General features: G+C 36.2%; 1 protein-coding gene across 11 annotated transcripts in view; it reads left to right on the forward strand.

Moving 5' to 3' along the window:
• The window catches only part of UTRN (utrophin), a 508,091-nt gene that overhangs the window by 256,757 nt on the left and 228,019 nt on the right, over positions 1-23,315 (forward strand). For all 11 annotated transcript variants that reach the window (XM_089922090.1, XM_089922091.1, XM_089922085.1 and 8 more), the window contains one exon: positions 10,247-10,436. In XM_089922090.1, coding sequence (XP_089778216.1) covers positions 10,247-10,436 — 190 coding nt within the window. The remainder of the gene's footprint in view (positions 1-10,246; positions 10,437-23,315) is intronic.

A 23,315-nucleotide genomic window follows, 5' to 3' on the forward strand; every position in this document is an offset into this window, starting at 1 on the left:
CATATCCTTTGAGCCTGTATGCTGGTATGAGATTTGGATCAGTCAATTTGATTTATCCTCTCCGAAGCTTACTTCTTTCCCTGAATGTTACCTTTATTTTCCAACCTGTTTCTTTTCTTTTCATTGCTAGCATTTCGTTTTTAGATTTCCCTTCTGAGCTGGGAAGGAAACTGGTAAAGAAGAAAAGTGTAAAAATTATACTCTTCTTTATTTTCCTTTTTTGTTATATTGTTTTAATATTTCAATTACTGTTTTATTGCCTTTGAAAAAAATTTACCAATAATGTCTTTGTGGTACATACCTAACAATACTAATGTTTTCATTTTGTATATAACAAGCTCAAGCAAGCAGTTATTTTCTTAATGCATTTAACTCCATAATAAACAACCTAAAGGACCAGTGCCTGTAGCCTTTGTCTTTGCTTTCATTTGTTCTTTTTTCCCATGAGTTAGTTCATTACATGTTTATTTATTTAACCTTATCTTTGTCAAGCTCTGTGATCAGCCCTGAAGCTTCAGCCATAAACAGTGCTCTGTGCCTACCCCCCAGGAAGCTTACCTTTCATAGGAAGATCCAGGTAGTAAAAAGAAAATAATACATAATTATAGATGATGATTTTGGAGGCAAAAGAAACTAAAGAGGTGCTACGTAAGAGAGGGAATTATTTAGCTCGGCTAAATTTAGAAAGCGTAATGCAGAAGGCAGCATTTGAGCTGATTCAGGTTAAGAAGAACCATCTGAAAAAAATTCTAGGGTCAACGGCAAAGGTAAAAGTCATGAGGCAGGAAACAGCATAGAATGTGGTTGAAATAAAATGAATAAGGGGGCTTAAGAAGTGGTAGAAGAGGGAGGCAGAGGCAACATCATGCTGAACTTTATAAGACATGGGAAAGGGTTTGGATATTAAGTACAATGGAAAGCTATTGGAATCAGTAAGCAAGGGATGACACTATCTAATTTATAATATTCAGTTGAATCTTGCTTAGTCTTATGGGGAGAATATATTTTAGGGGTGTAAGAGAATAATTGGGACAGCCAGTAAATAAGTGATTGTTGTGGTCCAGGTGAGAGATGGTGGGTATCCTGGGATATTGTGTACCAGCAGTGGTGGAAAGAAGGTCATGGCTTTGAGATGTACTTCAGAAGTAGAAAAGATGTTTGATGGATTAGATATGTAATTTAGGGGGGTGGAAACAATCTAAGATGGCACTTTGTGAAAGGATGAGTGGTAGTACCATTCACTGGAAAAGGCAGTGGGAGTTTCTGGGAGAAAAAATTCAAGAACTGGATTTTGACATGCTCATTTGAGATGCCTATTAGATATCCAAGTGTATAGGTCAAATAGATAATTGGATATGTTCCAGAGCTCAGATAGGAATTGGGGAGTTCTTAGCATCTACAGTGGAGGTTAAATCTGTGGGACTGGATGAGATCACTGGGAAAAGAATAAAGATGGAGAAGAGGGAGATGGATTGAGTCCATAGAGTCTAGGGTTTGGTGATGGAGCAAAAAAAGGAAAAGAGAACAGAAAAGGCTCAGAAAAATCTTCAAATGAAGTAGAAACAAAATCCAGGTGTTCAGAAATATAGGGAAGAAGATATTTTTAAGAGGGAATGGAGAGAGGATAATATTTCTAAGAGGGAATGATCCATTGTGTTTAATTAGGCTGAGAAATTCGAAAAGATGACACACCACCATTCCTGGAATTCCACATTTTGAAGATTCTGGTGATTTTGAAAAGAGCAATTTCAAGGGAGTAATGGGGTAGAAAGTAGAGAATGAGATCAAGTTGGGGAAATAGAAATGATTTGTGGAAAGATCACCAGAGAAGTTTGTTGTAAACAGAGGCAGAGAGATTAGGTAGTACCTGGCAAGCAATGAAGGTTAAAGAGAGGTGAATGACTTTTCTTTAAAATGGGACATGAGAAATAAAGCATATGTGTATGCTCATGGGAATGATCTAGTAGAGTGATGTCAGACTGAGGTGACAAAGGAAGAGGAAAGAAGTCCTTCTGTTGATAAGGTGAGATCTGTAGAATTGAGTTTGGTAAGAGCTGGGATGCTTTTTCCATTATGACAGGAAGGACAGTGAGAAGATGAGTATAGATGCATGTGGATTGGAGCCTTAGTAGTGGGAGGATGACTTATTCTCAGTGCAATGACTTCTGCTTTCTTTATGATCCATGAGGCGTGCTCTCAGTGAGGCTGGAAATGCGACTGAGAGAAGTTTGAAGAAAGAGGATCAGTTGTAGAATCTAGGTGGGTGGGACAGAGAGCTTCCTAGGGGAACTTTAGTGCTGGGCAGTGATGGGTGCCTATTTGTGATTTATTATAATAATGTAAAGGAAAGATAGTCCTGTTGTGGTGTTCTTTAGCAATGTGTATCTACTCGGAGGCAAGGAGAAAGAATGCAGATGAAAAGCCAGACGGAGAGGGAGCAGGGGAGAGGAAGGTATTTGTAAGGTAGTGGAGACCGGGATGCAGTAGTGCATAATGGTGTCTATCATGTCCCTTTCCCTGGGAGGTGCAGTCCTTCACTGGAGCCTATGGCTTGGCAAGCAGATCTTGAGTTGGATTTCAGACTCCACGTACCTGTTGAGGCAGTGAGCAGCCTATGTGCAGTTACCATGGACCTGGAGGTCAGTATATGAACATAATGGAAAATGTCTCCTGCTTTGAAGGAGTAGGATTTTGCCTGGAAGGTGGGAGAACAGCGGCTTGGAAGTAGCAATTCGAAGGAGGCGGACCCTCATTCCAACAGTTGTGCATCACGAGGCATATAGGGTCTGAGAGAAAAAAGAAAAAGACTTCGTTAGAAGTCTGCAGACAAATTGATGGCACTAGGGAAACCAATTTCACTTAAGACAGGGTAAAAGGATCGATCTGAGGAATCTCCCAATCGTAGAATAGGTTTCCAGGCTTAATGGAAGAAGGGTTTTGGGGGTAGGTTGGGAAAAGATATGGTGCAGTATTGGGGTTATGGTCTGGTATTGGTTGGCTAAGACCAAATATCTGGTAGTGACTTAGTTAAAAGGGAAATAGGATGTGGTGTGATAAATCCTCACATAGGAATAGTTCTGTCTTGAATAGCGGGGTTGCGGGTACCTCTCTTAAGCTTCCCAAGTGGTGTGGTGTTAGCAGCTTAGAATAGTCTCCTTGAGTTCCATGCAGTGAATTTTTAAGTGCCTGATGATGACCCAATCTCTGTGCAACAGAGACTGGTCACAAAGTACCATAGATGGTTGGGGATGTCTCCAGTGACTAATTCTTCATTAAATCCACTGCATTAAAGTGTGCTTTAATATATTTCCTAGCTAAATGATACTTTATACACCAAAGGACAAATTACCTTGTGAAGGTACTCAATGGGAAGCTTAAAGAATTGTTTCATTGTAAGTTTTTTACATGCCACTCAAACTACTGATGCTACTATTTTCCACTCTAGAAGAGGTAAATATATTTAAATCTCATGTAACTGTAAACATCACCTTTAAAGTATACCAAAATTTAGCAACACATATCTGTGGGTTTGCTAAGACACTCTTTTCCATTGAAGTCTTAAAAAAAAAAGACATATCTACTTGTGTTCAGACACTCTTTTGACCAATTATAAGCACATGCACATTTGATTAAACAATATTACATCTTGTAGCTTAAAAATGAAGCATTATTTAACATTTAAAATAAAATTTAAAAATTCAGTTATATGGGTGGCCATGTTTTGTAATGCTACAAAATGACTATAAGCTATTTTGTAGCCTATCATAGTTGCTTTTATAACAGAAATCTCTTTAAAAGCTAAGAGTTTACATTTAAAAAATCCAAGTTCCCTTTAATATAAACTATTATAAATTGCCACACATACATTCTTTAAATCTTTTATGAGAAGTTATTTATACTTTCAGTCTGCACCATTTCTTGCATTAAAGAATTCTATAGTCTGCTACTTCTGTTTGAAGTAAAAAAAATTTTTTGCTAAAATTATCCTTCTAAACTTCAAAAGTTCTGTCTTTTAGGTTTTCAGCCTATCTTTATTCTTTATGATTTGTGGGCTTTACAAGATTTAAAAAAAAAAATCTTCTCTGCCTTTGTCTAGTAGCCATAATTTCCTGAACTTAAAATCCTGCAGCATGCAGAATCTTTAGTGTGGCATGTGTACTTCTTAGCTGCGGCATGCAGACTTTAGTTGCGGCATGGATGTGGGATCTAGTTCCCCAGCCAGGGATTGAACTTGGACCCCCTGCATTGGGAGCGCAGAGTCTTACCCACTGGACCACGAGGCAAGTCCCTACATGCAGTGATACTTAATGAAGCTGAATTTGAAGCTAGGGATGGAGTGAGAATGGAGGAACTCTTCCAGTAGGTTTTATAATCTCTATGATGGAATTTGTAGTTTTAAAAGGACCCCTAGAGATTCTGACACGGCCCCTTTACTCAACTAGTCCAAGCTCTTTATTTTAAGGATGGAAAAAGAAAATTGGAGATTTGAAGTGGTTTACCCCAAGGCATATAGCTAGTAAATGGCAGAGGTGGTAAAATTAGGTTGTTTCCTTCTGAGAGCAGTGTGTAAATGGCATTAAAAGTAATTTATTAGCCTGTGTCATAAAGTGTGTGTACATACCTCTGAGCATCTAATTTTAGTGATTTTTTTGCCTTATGGTATTATGATAAATCATGTGAAATTCCTTGAAAATAAATAAAAGATTCTTGTAGTGTCTTGTTGTGTCCAGTATACCATACTCTAGCCTTTTAAAAAAAGAGTAAAATGAATGATGTGGAGAGCTGATACCTTTTAGCTATATTCTGTTACAGATTTCATATGAAATTATATTAATCTCAAAAATCAGATTATAAATTAGTATAAATACTATGGTTATACATTTTAAAATGTATATTTATTATAATAACATGAAGAGAATTCGGACTGCTGTAAATAGAGTTTAGTTTTCAGTATGTTCATTATTTTTAGTTGTTGATTATCATCATGATAAAAAAACTATGACACCAGATATTTGTGAATTTTAAAAAATTCCCTAGGACATTTATTATTAAATTGCACATTTGCATCCTATAAATAAAATTACTTTCCCAGTATTTCACCAAATTCATATACAAGGTTAGGGAAAAATGTTATAAGCCACTATGTTTGTGGTGATTTGTTGTTACAGCAGTAATGGCCTGCTAATAGGTACCATAAGAGAAATTATGGGATGCTATGGAATGAGATACTATAGGTTTGGAAAGTATCTGCACCAAGTTCTGTAGGGTAAGTAGAAATTAACCAGGTGGAAAGGGAAAAGTTTAGTGGGGGGATGGAGGGGTGAGGAAGGATATTTAAAGTAAAAGAAATAAAAAGTAAAGCTCTGGATGGGAAACAGTGACCACTTTGAGGGTTAGTAATTGGTTCGTTTTTGTAGGTAGCATGAGGCTTGGAGTGATGAGATGATACTTGGAAAGGTAAGAAAGACTCAGACCTTGTGGAGAACCTTGTGTGGCAAGTGGAGTTTAGGGATGATGAAAATGATGCGTGAGGAGGTGGGCAACTGCCCCAGTTTTCACAGCTAGTCAGTGGTGGAGCCGTGTCTGCCTTGATCCAAAACCTGTATTCTTTTGCTTTAGTAACCAATAAAGTAGACATCTCTTAACCATTGTCTAAAAGTTATTTTTTAGCAGTTTCCTACAAAGTGAATACTTTTGAAGGAGAATCTCTTTTCCCACTGATGACTAGTAGATAATTTGACAGTTTTACAATAAATGCCCTAGCTTCTGGATTCAGAATGTTCCACTGGTCGCCAAAATATGCTGCTGGTGTTACCCAACCCAGTGGAACCAACATTGTCTAAGGTCAAGCGCTCATGATTCTCTTAGCTCCCTTTTCCTCTGAAGCATCACTTTAGGCTTTCCACCTCCCCTGCTAGCCTGGTCCTTCCTTCATGCTTGATAAGTTTATAAGTGTCTCTCAAGTAGAGGGAATCTCTGCCTTCACCCATGAGGTTCTTAGACATTTGCATCCTTTTCCCTAGTCTGGGCATTCTTAGGGTTTAATAGAGCTAATTCATAATGATGTGTTTCTACATTAGCTGTTTGCCACATAACCTGTTATGTACGTGTGAATATTCTTAAGAATAAAGGATATTGATTATGTAAGCTGAACGTGTTTGACTTTGCTAAATTTTATAGTTACTAAATTTTATATGTGTTCTTAAAATAAGAATAGTCTACTTTACTAAATTTTATAATTACTAAATTTTATATGAGTGTTCTTAAAATTAGAATCGTCTGTTCATGGCTGATTAATTGTGCCTGTATACTCCTTTAATTCTAATACTTTTTTGGCACAATCTTTATTTGGGTATTCCTTTTTTTTTTTTTTTTTTTTTTGCGGTACGTGGGCCTCTCACTGTTGTGGCCTCTCCCGTTGCGGGGCACAGGCTCCGGACGCGCAGGCTCAGTGGCCATGGCTCACGAGCCTAGCCGCTCCGCGGCACGTGGGATCTTCCCTGACCGGGGCACGAACCCGTGTCCCCTGCATCGGCAGGCGGACTCTCAACCACTGCGCCACCAGGGAAGCCCTGGCTATTCTTAGTATTTTCTTCAGTTGATATTTTAATAATTGAAAATATGGGCAGGGTTAGGTGGAAGATGAAACACCATCACCCCCAACCACCCAAATTCTGGTGGATAACTTCTAAATATAAAAAATTAAATATATGAATATGATTACAAAAATATTTAAAATACTGAAAGATTTATAATAGAGTATAGTGGTACCCTCACTACTCTCCCTAGCGGCAGCTTTTTTCTTCCCCTTTTGCTTGATCATGTTAGTTCTATTTTTATGTGTTTGAGGAACTGCCATATTGTTTTCCATAGTGGCTGTACCATCTCATCATTGACTTTTTAGAGAAGCAGATATTCGGTGTTGACGTTATTATGCCTGTCTAAACATCGTTAACAGCCAGGCACTAAAGTTTACTATGATTTTGCTTCTTCTCTGTTTATTTTACCTGAAATTAATAATTGCCTTGTTTTTATACGCTTAGTTTTCTTTGCACCTATTGCTAATTCTTCCCACATTGTCCAATAGCCTGTCAGTGATTGACAAGGTCAATCACATTAAGCAGTCTATCACTTCTAATATTTTTTCTTGTAGACATTTGTTCTGGAGACAGCTTTCCAGGTCTGCTGCACAGCCATTATCCTGGGGATTTTCTGTGCTTTCCTCCTAGGATCTCATGGAGTTTGTTTGTTTTTGTCCTCTTTTGAGTTATTGTTTTGTCAGAGTGTCTCCTTTGTTAATTTTGTCAAATTAAAACAAGAAACATAACAGCTGGAATGGTGAAGACAGCCCTCATCTGATCCAGTTTGGTGCATTGCCCTCTTTTCTGAGATCTCCTTTCACCATTAGCATGAGAGCCTGTTGGATTTCTTGTTTTTAAGCTTCTTATATTGTCTTCTTTCTGGATTTACAAACTAGGTATTGTAGAGGACTTCTGTCGGTAGCTTCTTGAAAAGTGGAGTTTGGGAGGTAATTTTAAAGGCATATTGTAAAAAGATTTTCATTATTCTATAAAACTATCATAATGCTGTAAAAAGACTCTGAGGAATATGGAGATACAAAAGACTGCTTCTGCCCATAGTGAGTTTATGGAACAGGGAGACAGACAAGAAATCACTATGATATAGATAAAGTAAAATTTAAGGGTGAAATAAGATCACAATCTAAGGGCTTTTCCAGGATACATATGATGAATTTCTGAATGAAGAGGAGTTTTGACCTTTTATGAACTCAGGACAAGGAAACCTAATTGGGCTGAGATGTTCTGAAGGAGGTAACTTTAACCCTTAAAGGATTGGAAGGAATTTGATAGGTGAAGATTGTCAGAAGGACATTTTTTATGTGGGTATAAAATTATGTGGACATAGTATTAAGAATATTCTAGAGAAAAAGGAACATACCACTTTGATCTGAACTATTGGAAATAACTAGGGGCGTAAAGCTGGAAAAGTAAGTTAGTGATAGATTATGGAGGACATTGAGTTCCAGCAGAAGCAATTTGAATTTGTTCTGTAGGCAGCCAAACACTGTTGGCGGTTTTTCAGTAAGTAAATGCTGAGTTGAAGTTGATGACATTCCAGAATGTCATATAAATGGGATCGTAGTATGTAGCTTTTATGTCTGGCTTCTTTCACTTAGCAAAATGCATTTGAGGTTCCATTCATGTTGATGTATCCATCATTAGTTTTTAGATGTTTATTGCTCAGTAGTATTCCATTATATGCATGTACCCCAGTTTATCTATTTACTAGCTGATGACTTTTGGGCTATTATGAGCTTTGGACCATTATGAATAAAGCTGCTATGGTCATTGGCGTACAGGTTTGTGTAGGCATATGTTTTCATTCCTCTTGGGTAAATACTTAGGAATAGGATTGCTGGCTTGTATCTTAAGTGCATGGTTAACTTTATAAAAAACTGCCAAACTGTTTTTCAATATGGCCATACCATTTTACACTCCTACCTGCAGTGTATGAGAGTTGCAATTACTTTACATTCTTATCAGCACTTGGTTTGGTCATTTTCTTAAAGCCATTCTAATATGTAGTGATATCTCATTGTGGATTGGATTTACATTTTTCTGATAGTTACTGATGTTGAGTAGCTTTTCATGTGCTTCTTGCTATCCATACATCTTCTATGATGATATGTCTGTTTACATCTTTTACCCATTTTTTTAAAAGGAATGTGTTTATTGATATGTAAAAAAGATACTTGATTATTATAAATTCAAAGAATGCAGAAAAGTACAAATAGGAAAGTAAACCACATCAAATCCTAGCACCTGGAACTATTTTAATATTAGGTTAGTGTTCCAGACATTTCTCCCTCTATCTGTATATACAGATAGAAAGACGGATGGATGATGATAAATGGATGGATGAGTGGATGGACAGATAGAAAAAAATATGTAAATAAGATCATATTACATGTGTTGATTTTTAAATTGTGATAACAGTTCATATACCATGAAATTCACCCTTTGAAAGTGTACAACTTAATGGTTTTTAGTATATTTTCTCTGTTGTGCAGCCATTACCACACTCTTAATTTCAGAACAGTTTATCACCCTGAAAAGAAACCCACCACCCATTAGCAGTCTGTCCCCATTTCCCTCTACCTTCCAGTCCTAGTCAGCAACTAATCTACTTTCTCCTTCTATGGATTTACTTCTTTTAAGTAGTTCATATAAATGGAATCACACAATATGTGGCCTTTTGTGTCTGGTTTCTTTCACTTGGCATAATGTTTTCAAGGTCCATCCATGCTGAGCATGTATCAGTACTTCATTCCTTTTTATGGCTGAGCAATATTTCGTGGGTGAATATACTACATTTTGTTTAGTAATTCCCCTCCCAATTGATGGATATTTGGGGTGATTCTGCTGTTTGGCTCTTCTAAATAATGCTGCTATAAACATTTTTGTATAAGTTTTTGTGTGGACATATGTTTTTAGTTCTCTTGGGTTTAAATACCTAGGAGTGAAATTGTTGGTGCCCATTTGCAAATTAAGTTGTTTGTTTTCTTTATATGGAGCTTTGAGGTATATGAAATTTTAAAGGTTGGATTTACAGGTGTGTGTGTCTGTTAAATCATGCAACTCCAGGGTAGTTATATGCTTTAATTTTGATGTAGATTTAATGAAAGCTTTATAAAAACTTGATTGTCCAGTGTCTTCCGAATATAATATTATATCAGCTTGAAGAACCAGTTTGCATTGATCTGAAGTGTTTAAAATATATAAAGTAAGTCCTTTAAATTATTTGATTGTATCTTAAACACTTCTTCAGATTTTACTTCTTCCTAGAATTCATTTAGTCACTTGTATGAATATTTATTGATATTGCCTTTTGAGTGTCAGGAATGATACTAAGGTACTGAAATAAAATGTATGGGGAATAACAGCATACAATTACGAACTGTAAAATGTTATAATTATTTTATGATATGGATGTGATTTTGTTAATATTTATATCTCTCTCCCTCTCCTTCTTCTCAAAATTCACATTACCCCTCCATTAAGGATTATTCAAGACACACATATAAACAAATCTCCCAGTTACATTAGGTACTTAAATAAATAAAGGTTGCTTGGAGGCCATCTGTTAATTTTTCTTTAGGGCGTGCATGATGTGGACTGTCACACTGTAAGTAACGGAGACGTGCCTGTCGTGTTGTTCCTTGCAGCATTGCTGACAGACAGAGTGCCTTGGAGGGTGAGCTGAGGACAGTGCAGGCCTCTCGCAGGGATCTGGAGAACTTCCTAAAGTGGATACAAGAAGCAGAAACCACAGTTAATGTGCTTGCGGATGCCTCTCAGCGGGAGAATGCTCTTCAGGACACCGTCCTGGCCAGGGAACTCACACAGCAGATGCAGGCAAGTGCACGGGAAACTGCGCCTTGTATTTTAATTTTTGCTGTGCTCTTTTGATCCATCTACATGCAAAATTTATTACCGTTCAAAGGTGAGGTTGTCGCCTTATTTTGGTATGAAATCCATGCTCCTCTATGAATAATTGGTTTCTGGAAATAAGATCTGTAAAGTACTTTTACTTAATAATTGAGGAAAAAAACACCTTGTTTTATGGGAGTAATAGTTTTTTATTTAGACTTACAGGCTCATAACTATTATATTTTTCGGTCATTTTAAGCCCTATTACAGTTAGCCTTATCGAAGCCTGAATGATAAGGGCATTTCCTCTTAACAGGAAGTTATTTCTTTCTCCATTTATTATAAATACTTAATATAAAAGCTGCAAAGGCTCTGTGGCTTAGTATACAACCAAGAATATTAGGCTTGAGGGTGTTACTTCTATGTCTTCAGCTTGATAGCTATGATTGTGAATGCAGTCTGAGGTTCACATTTTCTTCTACATGAAATGTGATAACACAAAATCTTTCCTTTAAAAAAATATTTGAGGAATCTAATGAAGCATATCTGAATCTTTTTTCTGCCCCCAAGTACACCTGCTTCGGTGCCCTTGAATTTCCCATTTTCTTTGTGCAGAATAACCTACTCTTGCCCATCACAGGCCTTCTCACTTAGAACTTGGTTTTAAACCTACTTCAATGGAGAAGACTCCTTGTTTACCACAGTTTTACATCTGGTTACTTCTTTATGCTGTGCCATTCTCACAGCATTTTGACAGTTATTATTTCTGATATGCTTGTGAACTCATGATCCATTGTCATCTGATGCCTGTCTCCTCCTCTAGTTGATCACATGGTTCTTCAAGGGCAGAGATTGCATTATTCCATGTTGTTGCCTACGCAGAGCTCTGTGTGGAATCTAAATAAATACAGACCACTGCCCTTGGACCCTAAAACTTCACCATTATGAAATTCAGTATGATGACCTTTTCTGAATCCTTTCTTAGGAAATCTTTTCCCTTGAAACATCAGAATGTTCACAAATGTGTGTGTGGGTCTGGTTGAAGGGTGCAGAAGCTTTCTTGGAATTATTCTTACAAATTTTCTCTTAAGTTTGAAATTATTATCCTTAAAAAGTTATGAATTTTAAAGAAAGACCCTTTTGGAATAGACTTATTAATAATTTATTCCCATGCATAAAGACTGTTAGGGTGTTTTATGGTTGAATTCTCAAGGTTAATTTAACAAAAATCTATGTTTACTTATACATTACTTCTTACTTCTTATTCATTGATTCATTGCATAATACACTTGTGAGTTGATAATGAGAGTGAGCAGGCAGGTATCAAAGATAAATCTGCTCTTTTTTGTCTTTTTTCTCTTACCCTCTGGAGTCTTATGAGGTCACCATAAATGTTAATTGATAAAATATTTAACTATCATCTCATTTTTAGAGGGTTCTAAATGTGGGTATGTGCTAGAATATATTATTTTTTATGACTTAAACAATGATAAGCCTGACCTATTAATGCTCACAGATACGCAATTTATGTAATAATGATGTTAAACTCAAAACATACCCAGGCTATGCACTCGAGAAGGTAACAGTTTTAGACAAAGAGCAAAGGAGGCTTGAAATGAGCCTTGTTTTAGCAGGTCTAAAACAGACCTGTTTTAGAGTTTAATAATGTCTTCCAATACATTTTATTCTGGGATATATTCTTACATAGCCAAAAAACTCTTCTCAATATTTAATGAATATTCAAATTGTGGAAGAAATACATGTACATAGAGATGTTTAAAATCTTTCTGAATAAAAATAACTAAGCACAGGATTACTTGTCTTATGGCAACCAGCATCAAGAAAGAAAGGTTGCTGACTAAAATACATTATAACACGAATGATAAATGCTTCTCAAAACTAATTTAATGTTGCTAAAATAATCCATTTTGTCTCATGAGAAATATTAAAGAGGGCATTTATTAAGAGCCTATTAAAATCTATCTAAAGATAAACACATGCATTTGTTTATGTTTTGGATGTTTCACATTATGGTAGTTCGCATGATTTTTCACTCCCTTGCTCCTTTGTTACATGCTGTTAATTTTAAAACGTTCTCTTCGCTTTGTTAAAAAAAAATCCGTGGCTTTGTTTTGGGCACCATATAGGTAGATGATTTTTAGAGACTTAGTACCATTTGCTGAGTATTTCTGAGGCAAAAGAATTTTAATTTTCCTTTGGGTTTTTGTATTAATGACTCTCCTTTTGTGTGAGTGGACAGTTAAAATGAAAACTTATTTGGAAATGGAAAGATATTTGTTGAAGAAAATGAATGTGGAAAAGCACCTGCAATTATAAAATAAATGTTCTGGTGGCATGGCGGTGGTGGTAGACATGTGTGCGTAAGAACGATGGAATAAGGACCCTGGCAAGTATGTGCTCTGTGTGCAAGGGGTGTATGTAGAGCTGCTTACACGACATGTTCTCTGGTTGTACTTGCTTTTTGTCTCAACACAGCTGGATGCAGGGCCGTGGTAATATTTCATGAAGGTGAAGAAGTTTATTCTGTATTTGGTTTAAGGTGAATTTGGGTACATTTTGATAAAGCATAGTTTGGAAGCACAATGGAAGATGAAGATTAATTTCTGAGAGTATGCTATGATACATGCCATTTCTGGTAAGAATGGATGATCGCTTGGATTTACGGATTTATGTTTCACTGCCCTGCTGCAAGGCAGTTAGATTTTTCTCTGCAGCAGAGGACTATTGGCAAGAGAAAACCTGATCTTTTGGAGACAAAAGCTCCTGGAGAGCTGAGCGGTCCAGATCATAGAGGATCTTGTATGACTTGCTAAGTATTTCATATTTTAACCTGGTGGCAATGGGGAAAAGTCCTTAAAGCATATTAAGCAAGGGAGTGTTGCAGGGGGATTTGTATTTTATAGGAATCTAGCCAATGGCTTTATGGAGAGTGGGTTTGAACTGGGCAAGACTGACAGCCGAGCAGTCCGTTAGGATACTCTAGCCATCTGGTCAGAGGTGATAATGACTAGAAATGAGGCAGTGACAGGGGGAATACACCTAATGACTTGATAGTGTGGGTAGACTAAGGGCGGGGGAAGGGGTACTAACAAAGAAGATTGCCAGGTGGCGTTAGAATCTGACATTGGGAATATAGGAAAAGAAGTCAGGGCAGCAGTGCAAGTTAGTGCGGAGTGTGATGTGATGGTAAATTCCATTTTGACTATGATGAAATGAGGCATCTGAGTAACATCCAGGAGGAGATGCCTGCTATGCAGTTGTCACTGTGGATCTGATTCAGATGAGAGAATTTGGCCAAAGATGCAGAAACTATTTTTTTTTTTGCTTTTGAATGAAAGTCTATTATTGACTTCCCGGTCAGTTTATCTATTAATTCAAATGCATTTATTCTGAATTTTCATGCCCATATTCTAAGATATTATTATCATTTTAATTATATTTCAAAATACAAGCTTTACATTTTATCAGTGCCAGTTAATTAACATACTTCGATTCTTTCCTGGGTAAAATTCTGTTGCCCTGTTGCCTTTCTGGGGTTGGTGTTTTTGCTCTCTGCTTTGGGATTATTGTGTTTTCATCTCCTGTGTTCTCTTTCAGCCTAATTTTTATCCTCTTTTCCATAGGTGCAGACTTTAATTATTTAGATCGTTTCAGATTTTCCCCCGTACCCAGCTCCATACCCAGCATAGTGTTTGGGGGGTATTACCTGTACTGTGGAAACTTCCCCTGCTGGTTTAGGGACAGGAATTACAAGTTCTTTTTTTTTTTGATAACAGCTTTATTGGAATTTCGCATACCATACAATCCATCCGTTTAAGTTGTACAATTGAGTTGTTTTTACTGTATTGTCAAAGTAGTGCAACCATCACCATAATCAAATTAGAACATTTTTGTCACCTCAGAAAGAAACCCTGTACCTCTTGGCTGTCAATCCCCTGTTGCCAGTTCTCCAACCCCTAAATAATCACTGATCTACTTCCTGTTTCTATACATTTGCCGAATAAATTGCTATTTTTAATTACATCATTCGTTGATGACCTCTTCCGATTTTGGCTTTATGTAGATATTTTGACATCGTTAGCCTATCCAGAGGGAGGCAGTATAGGTTCTCAGTATAGAGCTGCAGGGAAAAAGTAGACAAGCAGAAGCCCACAAAAACACTGTTTGATAAACACAACCCTGTAAGACCCAATTTAGGGCTTTAAGTCATGCTAAAATTGAAGGACTGAGAAGGCAGGAAAAGTAAAGAAGAGAAACAAATATTTTTAAATGCTGCATTTCTTTTAAAGAATCATGACAATAGTAGAGAAAGGTGAAAATGCAGACCTACCCAGGTTATTAATTTGAGCAGGACACTGATAATGGGAAACCTCTGGGTTCTATTTCTGGCTGTGCCCTTTGGCCCAGTCATTTAATCATTCTGGGTTATTTTGCTTATTTCCTAACAGTGCTTTACCCCAATTGATATTTATAATGGTATTCAAGCTGAAGTAGAAAATATTATCTGAAATGTATACATATAAATAGAAAACCCCAAAATTCTGTACTGCGTTTTTCTATCTATATGATCTCTCTCTCTCTCTCTCTCTCTCTCTCTCTCTCTCTATATATATATATATATATATATATACTGTCTTATATTTCTTACTCATAAAAGTAAAACAGCTTTATGGCAAGTAAAATGAGATGAAGATTCTGTCTAAGGGGAAATGTGATAATTTGGAATGTTAGTAGTCAGTTACAGACTTTGTTGGGTTTTTTTAACCTTACTGTTTAATTAGAGGAGTCTTAACCTAACATTGGAAATTCGATTTCTGATGGCTTTCCTCCTAAGCAAGCATCTGAGAGCCTGTAGATGACTCTGCTTTTACGGTATCTTAGGTAAAGCCACATACCCCCTGCAGGTATTTTTTGTTTTGTTTTACATGATCTTGTTCTGAGACCTGTGTGGAGGTGATTTATTAGCACTCAGCATCTGGGCTGATATTAGAGTCCAGTACCCTTCTGTTCTGCTCAAGATTTGTAATGGGCTCTATTCACTCATCCCACAGAACACAGCCAGAGCTGCGTTTAGTCGGGGAGCGAACGCATCCCTCTTTAGAGAGAGTGAATGCCACTCGATCGCTTAATATAAGCCCGCTACAAGGCATGCATCTTGGTGATGTGTTGAATCTCTGCTCCCAGGGGATGTCTGCTTTGTATCTGCAGCTTTAATGTTTCACTTAATATCCTTTTTGGCTACTGAGCACACTCCTCGCCCGCAGCAGGCAGCGTTTTGGCTGCCCAACAAATTGCTTCATTGTCTGGCCGTGCCGGGCTGAGCAAGTACTGGCTGTGAGCATCTACTGGGGGCTTTCTGGGTGGCGTTTGTGTATGTTTTTTAAATTGAGAAGAAGTTGAAGGAATACCAGCCTTCATTTGCCTAGCACCTAAGTCCCCTGTATTTTTCAAATGCTTTCCTGGAAACGAGCATGCTCAGAGAACTGGCAAATCATTGTCCAGTGACCGGGAGGAAATGATCAGTGCTCTTCATTTATAATGCAAATTCTGAGGTGTCTGCAGAAGTGTGGTAAACTTAAAATGATGGCTGTGGTGAGAACGTCTCTGCAGAAAGTTGTGGTTTTGTTACATCGTTTACAAAGGATGGCAGTTTCTTCTCCTCGATATCAGAAGCTCTGTAAGGTAACTGAGTGATTGAAAATGAGGATCTCTGGTGTCAGACAATTCTACTGCTTCTCAGGATCTAAAATCTAATCTTTCAGGGTTCTTACCAGGGAAAGATTCCTTTTCTTAGTGACTGACTGTGAAAGCCATTAAAGTGAATTGCTTAATTAAATTTTGTTTAAGAATCAGGAACAAGTACTATTTTAGTGCATATTTTATTTTGCAATTGACAAAATCTTGTCTTTTTGAGAAGGGCTAGTGAACTGTTTAGAGAAAATACAGCAAAACTACATTCATTAAGACCTGTTACCTCTGAGACACTTGTGGTCTTAAAAGTAAATGGCAAATTAATCTTAAGTAAATGTCAGTAAATTTTTAAAAAGTTTAAAATAATCTTTGAGTAGGTTACTTAAAAACTGTTCATCTCTCTATAGTTAATTGTTTATCAATTAAAAAAAATTAAAACACATTTTAGGAACTACTGGACTTCATCTTATGGTAAAATATTTATTCCCCATATTCTTGAATCTTCATATACTATAGTTAAACTTGAAGAACTGAATTTTATTTGGACAGGTGGATTAAGTACACTTTCAGAAGGCAACTTGTTTGACAGTTGCAAATTTCAAATACTACATCATCCTAAACATAAAACATTGAATGAGCTCCTATATTTTTTTAAAAAGTTAGCTATTATATTTTTGATCATTGTTTTGTTTTATTTAAACTAGGTTCATACTAGCTCATTACTTTGTCAGAAATTGGAGTGATTTAAGAAAGGAAGGGAGGAATTATAACCGGAATGCTAAAGCAGTTTATCCAGCACTGCAGTACAATATTCTTCCTTTATTTCATGTTCTTAGTGCCATTCGCAAGAATGTATCTTGTTGCCCTATTAGCTGCCCAAACTCTTTTGTAATTGGAACAACTGTCTCTAGGACAATGTTATTTTTCTGATGTTATAAAATAGGACATGTCTGAGCACCTAGGTCCTGCTTATTATATGGTAGTGGATTAGAGGGGAAAAGCAGAATTTTATTAACTCTATCATATATTCTTATTTCTAACAGTTTGGTCAATTAAATGTATTTCTGTCTGGAATCATTTTTTTTTTTCTGAAAAGTTTTAGGAGAAAGATTAAGGTAGTGAGCATTCTTTGCAGTGATACTTAGAAGTGTTTTCATTTGCATAAGAAGTTAATTAAAACAATACAACTTAATTTATTCATTTGTAAGAATTCATAAATTATTTATTTTAATATGTTGTGTTTTGGTGCACTTCAGAGAATAAATTTATTCTGGTAAAATGTTTATGTAGTTCATGAACAAGCAGTTTTGAAAATAGAGAAGAAAAGCTCATTCACTAATGCATGTTATTTTATCCTTGTAATCTACAGGTATGAATATTGTTTTATTAGCTGGATCATTTTTCTGATCCATTTGTATGCATACTTTCACAAAATTAGGTATTTTCCTCAAGTCATGTGACCAAGGAATTAAGATAGTTTAAGGTGAAAAGTGGAAGTTCAAATACTGGAGAAGGTTGCTTAATTAGTTTCATAATCATACCCCAAATTAGCACAAGTTAAGTTAATGAAGTCATTGGATAAGTTAATTCCCAACAGAAATACTCTTTGGGCAGACTTCTTGAGATTTATAATTTTCTACAGAAACCATTAAATTTAAATGTTTGGAATTAAGTGTTACTTTTTTTTCTTAGAAAATTAAAATTTGTATTATTCTCAGTTAAGATGTTATCTTTCACATTTCTTTTCTCAAAAGCAAGATTTACAACTATACAGATAACGAAATGAGAGATCTACAATTCCAGTACTTTCCAGCAGGTGTCAATATAAGGCAGTGATACATGAAATTTGGCTTAAGAACCAGAAATTTAAAATAGGAAGTGGCAAAACTACTATGAAATAAATACATTTTATTTGCTTGGTTATATTTTGAAAACTGATCTTAATTACTGAACTATATTAGGTCATATAACATGAATAAAAGTTTTAGTTGCAGAATTGCATATTAATTAACAGTTGTCATCTCAAATACTGACATGGGTAAAGTATACCAATTGAAAGTATTTAACTGTATTTTAATTATCAGTAGTCTATGTGTAATACTTAAAAGTTTAGATAAGTTTGCTATTCATTTACTTTAAGACACTATAAATTCTTTTCCCCTTAAATTTTAAATGCTATCATGACTGTCTCTTCCTATACCTTCTACATTCTCTAAATTTAGTTTCTTAGAAAGGAAATGCTAAAGGTTCAGTGTTTCTTCATAAAAAGGTAGAGGCAGTCTATTGTAAATACATTTACAGACTGAAATGAATGGGGAAAAGTGTTAGGAGACATGACTATTTTAAATTCATATTTGTGTTTTGAAATCCAGTGTCTGTTAATATTTTATCCCCTTTTTTATTCCTCTTATAGGATCTCTGCTTTTACATATTATATGGAAATTCAGTCTTTCATCAGACTTTTTCCTCTGTGATACCTTATCTTTCTTTGCTTATGTTCATGCATCTTTTGTCTATAGGAAAATAGCTTATGTATGACACAGTTGGAAATTTGTGTTGAATATTCTCATTTTGTGTTTTTTTCCTGTATGTTTTGAAGATTAGGGAGGAATGAAAAGAGACACTTGGAATTTATAGCTCTTGGAGTTAAAATATCCTTTTCCCCTTCTCTTAACCTATTTACACTTTCACTTGTATTTTTTACATTTAAAACTATTTCTTCCTGGTCATACATCCCATAAAATTTGACAGGGTACTGAAACATAAGTCCTGCTTACTTGAAGATATAATTAGCAGCATTGAAATTGCCCTGATGACCTAAAATCACCTTATGTTGGATGCTAATTTTTCCAGATATGGTGTTGATTGCTTAGTTCCTTTAAAATATTAATTCTATAAAAATAATTTTTCTTCTAATAGAGCACAGTAAAAGCAAAGGTGAATGTAAATGATTAAAAAATAAAGTTGACTTTTAATTTGTTTTCACTGTTACCTGATTATTTTGGGATATTTCATCACTAAATCTTTGCAGTAAAAGCTGAATAAATTTGTTTTATAAGTACCATTCTTTTCCTTAGTGCCAATTTTCATAAAATATTTATTAATTGAGGACATGGTAAAAGCAGTTTTTTGTGAAGTAGATTGAGATATGAGCCATTATAGAAAAATAAGAAAAATATAACACTAGTGTTATAAATTGAATTCCTCATTATTTAAGCATTAAAAAATTTTTGATTTAAGTAATATAACTTCTATTTGCCTGCATATATATATACATAACTCACTTTAGCTTACATGGTTTTGATCACCTCCAAACTTTTTGATCAAGTAGTCCTATCAGTAAAAATACTTTAAATATATGTGTGTGTGTGTATATATATATTATATATATTCATATAGAAATTATACATATATGCCATGGTAAGATTGCACGTTAAATATTAGTAAAGTGTAATTTTGTTCTTACTTTCTGCTGTTCTCTTCTTGCACCCTAGTTGGTAGTCTTTTTCTCTCTATGTGGTATATACACACATTTTGGTGCTACTGATTCATCCGTACAGTGAAACTCTGACTATTCTTAACCTAGTCTTCTGGAGCACTCAGGCTTTCAGAGAGAGCAGTGCTGATCTCAAAGTCATCCCTGAAAAACCATGTCTCCTGTGGTATCAGAGCAGCTGCCTCTGAGCACTCTGTGAACAGAGACCAGAAGATTCTACCTAGCAGTCTGATTGATAGTCCTGCTGTGTGTGTGTGTGCGTGTGTGTGTGTGTGTGTGTGTTCGTGTTCGCATGTAGACAACAGAGAGCTATGTGGAGGCTTATGGTGCCGAAAAGCAAAGGTATATGATGACAAAGGCAAATCATCTCTGAACAGATTTTCAGATTCACTGAAGAAGTATGTTTACATACCACTTTTCATCTACGTGTGTGGGTCCCCTTTATTTAGAGGTAGTTAAGGTTGATTATGTGTTTTTAAAGAAGACACAGAGTGGAATGGTGTTCTTCAAATGATTTACACCCCATATAGTTAAATCTTATGCTTCCTCCCCGCCTTTCCCTCCCTTTTTTTTTTCTTGGAAAATTCTGCATTCCTTGAATAATTCAATCCTCGAGTGTTCTAGGGCAATGGAACTTTACTTTGTCATGTTCTGAGTATTGAGATATATATATTTGAAGGTCAAATCTCAGATTCCCTCAGTTTCTTTCCGTACTCAAATCACACACATATTGTTTGAACCATAGGAAAGGTCAGAGGTCTCTCGCCTGGAGGTAGAACTCCAGTTGATCACATGAGCACTGTCTCTTCTCGGTTGTGTGAGAAACACGGTTTGGTTAGTTCAAAACATTTGTGAAGCCTGAGGTATTTAGGGAAAAAAGTGCCAAATGTGGAAGGATTTGCCTACATCTCATCCACCTCCATCGATGTCCTGGGTATGTTGCCTCAGGGCTGTATGGACACCTGGGCAGATTACTTCCCTTACTTTCACTCTGTTTCTATGCTTTTTCAGCGGGTGGAGATTACAGCTGAAAGTGAGGCAGGTCAAGAGAGACAGTACCTACATCCCTACTTGTCATCAGATGTTTTCCTGTGGCTTCCAAAAGCAGCACCACTCTTTACATGACCCCCTGATCTCTGTTTTGCAACAGCTCCCCAAGTCAATGTGTATCTTAAAATTATTTTTTAAAAGTTATCAAATTAACATTTTGTTAATCAGAAAACTTACGCTATCAATGACTTTTAGCTAAAAGCAGTATCATCAGATATGATGTAATGGTTTTCCAATTAACTAAAAAGAATTGAAACTATTCTACAGGATTGCACTTTAAATAGCTTTTTATTTTTGGTGGTACGTGGGCCTCTCACTGTTGTGGCCTCTCCCGTTGCGGAGCACAGGCTCCGGACACGCAGGCTCAGCGGCCATGGCTTACGGGCCCAGCCGCTCCATGGCATGTGGGATCTTCCCAGACCAGGGCACGATCCCGTGTTCCCTGCATCGGCAGGCGGACTCTCAACCACTGCGCCACGAGGGAAGCTCCCATAGTGGGGGACTTTAACACCCCACTTTCACCAATGGATACATCATCCAAAATGAAAATAAATAAGGAAACACAAGCTTTAAATGATACATTAAACAAGATGGACTTAATTGATATTTATAGGACATTCCATCCAAGAACAACAGAATACACATTTTTCTCAAGTGCTGATGGAACATTCTCCAGGATAGATCATATCTTGGGTCACAAATCAAGCCTTGGTAAATTTAAGAAAATTGAAATCGTATCAAGTATCTTTTCCAACCACAATGCTATGAGACTTGATATCAATTACAGGAGAAGATCGTAAAAAATACAAACACATGGAGGCTAAACAATACACTACTTAAAATGCAAGTGCTCACTGAAGAAATCAAAGAGGAAATAAAAAAATACGTAGAAACAAATGACAATGGAGACACGACGACCCAAAACCAATGGGATTCAGCAAAAGCAGTTCTAAGAGGGAAGTTTATAGCAATACAATCCTACCTTAAGAAACAGGAAACATCTCGAATAAACAACCTAACCTTGCACCTAAAGCAATTAGAGAAAGAAAAAAAAAACCCAAAGGTAGCAGAAGGAAAGAAATTATAAAGATCAGATCAGAAATAAATGAATAAGAAATGAAGGAAACGATAGCAAAGATCAATAAAACTAAAAGCCAGTTCTTTGAGAAGATAAACAAAATTGATAAACCATTAGCCAGACTCATCAAGAAAAAAAGGGAGAAGACTCAAATCAATAGAATTAGAAATGAAAAAGGAGAAGTAACAACTGACACTGCAGAAATACAAAAGATCATGAGAGATTACTATAAGCAACCCTATGCCAATAAAATGGACAACCTGGAAGAAATGGACAAATTCTTAGAAATGCACAACCTGCCGAGACTGAACCAGGAAGAAAAAGAAAATATGAACAGACCATTCAGAAGCACTGAAATTGAAACTGTGATTAAAAATCTGCCAACAAACAAAAGCCCAGGACCAGATGGCTTCACAGGTGAATTCTATGAAACACCTATCCTTCTCAAACTCTTCCAAAATATAGCAGAGGGAGGAACACTCCCAAACTCATTCTACGAGGCCACCATCACCCTGATACCAAAAGCAGACAAAGATGTCACGAAGAAAGAAAACTACAGGCCAATATCACTGATGAACATAGATGCAAAAATCCTCAACAAAATACTAGCAAACAGAATCCAACAGCACATTAAAAGGATCATACACCATGATCAAATGGGGTTTATTCCAGGAATGCAAGGATTCTTCAATATACGCAAATCAATCAACGTGATACACCGTATTAACAAATTGAAGGAGAAAAACCATATGATTATCTCAATAGGTGCAGAGAAAGCTTTTGACAAAAGTCAACACCCATTTATGATAAAAACCCTGCAGAAAGTAGGCATAGAGGGAACTTTCCTCAACATAATAAAGGCCATATATGACAAACCCACAGCCAACATCGTCCTCAATGGTGAAAAACTGAAAGCATTTCCACTAAGATCAGGAACAAGACAAGGTTGCCCACTCTCAACACTCTTATTCAACATAGTTTTGCAAGTTTTAGCTACAGCAATCAGAGAAGAAAAAGAAATAAAAGGAATCCAAATCAGAAAAGAAGAAGTAAATCTGTCACTGTTTGCAGATGACATGATACTATACATAGAGAATCCTAAAGATGCTGCCAGAAAACTACTAGAGCTAATCAGTGAATTTGGTAAAATAGCAGGATACAAAATTCATGCACAGAAATCTCTGGCATTCCTATACACTAATGATGAAAAATCTGAAAGTGAAATTAAGAAAACACTCCCATTTACCATTGCAACAAAAAGAATAAAATATCTAGGAGTAAACCTACCTAAGGAGACAAAAGACCTGTATGCAGAAAATTATAAGACACTGATGAAAGAAATTAAAGATGATACAAATAGATGGAGAGATATACCATGTTCTTGGATTGGAAGAATCAACATTGTGAAAATGACTCTACTACCCAAAGCAATCTACAGGTTCAGTGCAATCCCTATCAAACTACCACTGGCATTTTTCACAGAACTAGAACCAAAAATTTTACAATTCGTATGGAAACACAAACGACC

The sequence above is a fragment of the Delphinapterus leucas genome, chromosome 12 (genome assembly GCF_059928025.1).
Source record: "Delphinapterus leucas isolate spDelLeu-1000000601 "Yukka" chromosome 12, BTC_Dleu_Yukka2, whole genome shotgun sequence".
Lineage (NCBI taxonomy): Eukaryota > Metazoa > Chordata > Mammalia > Artiodactyla > Monodontidae > Delphinapterus > Delphinapterus leucas.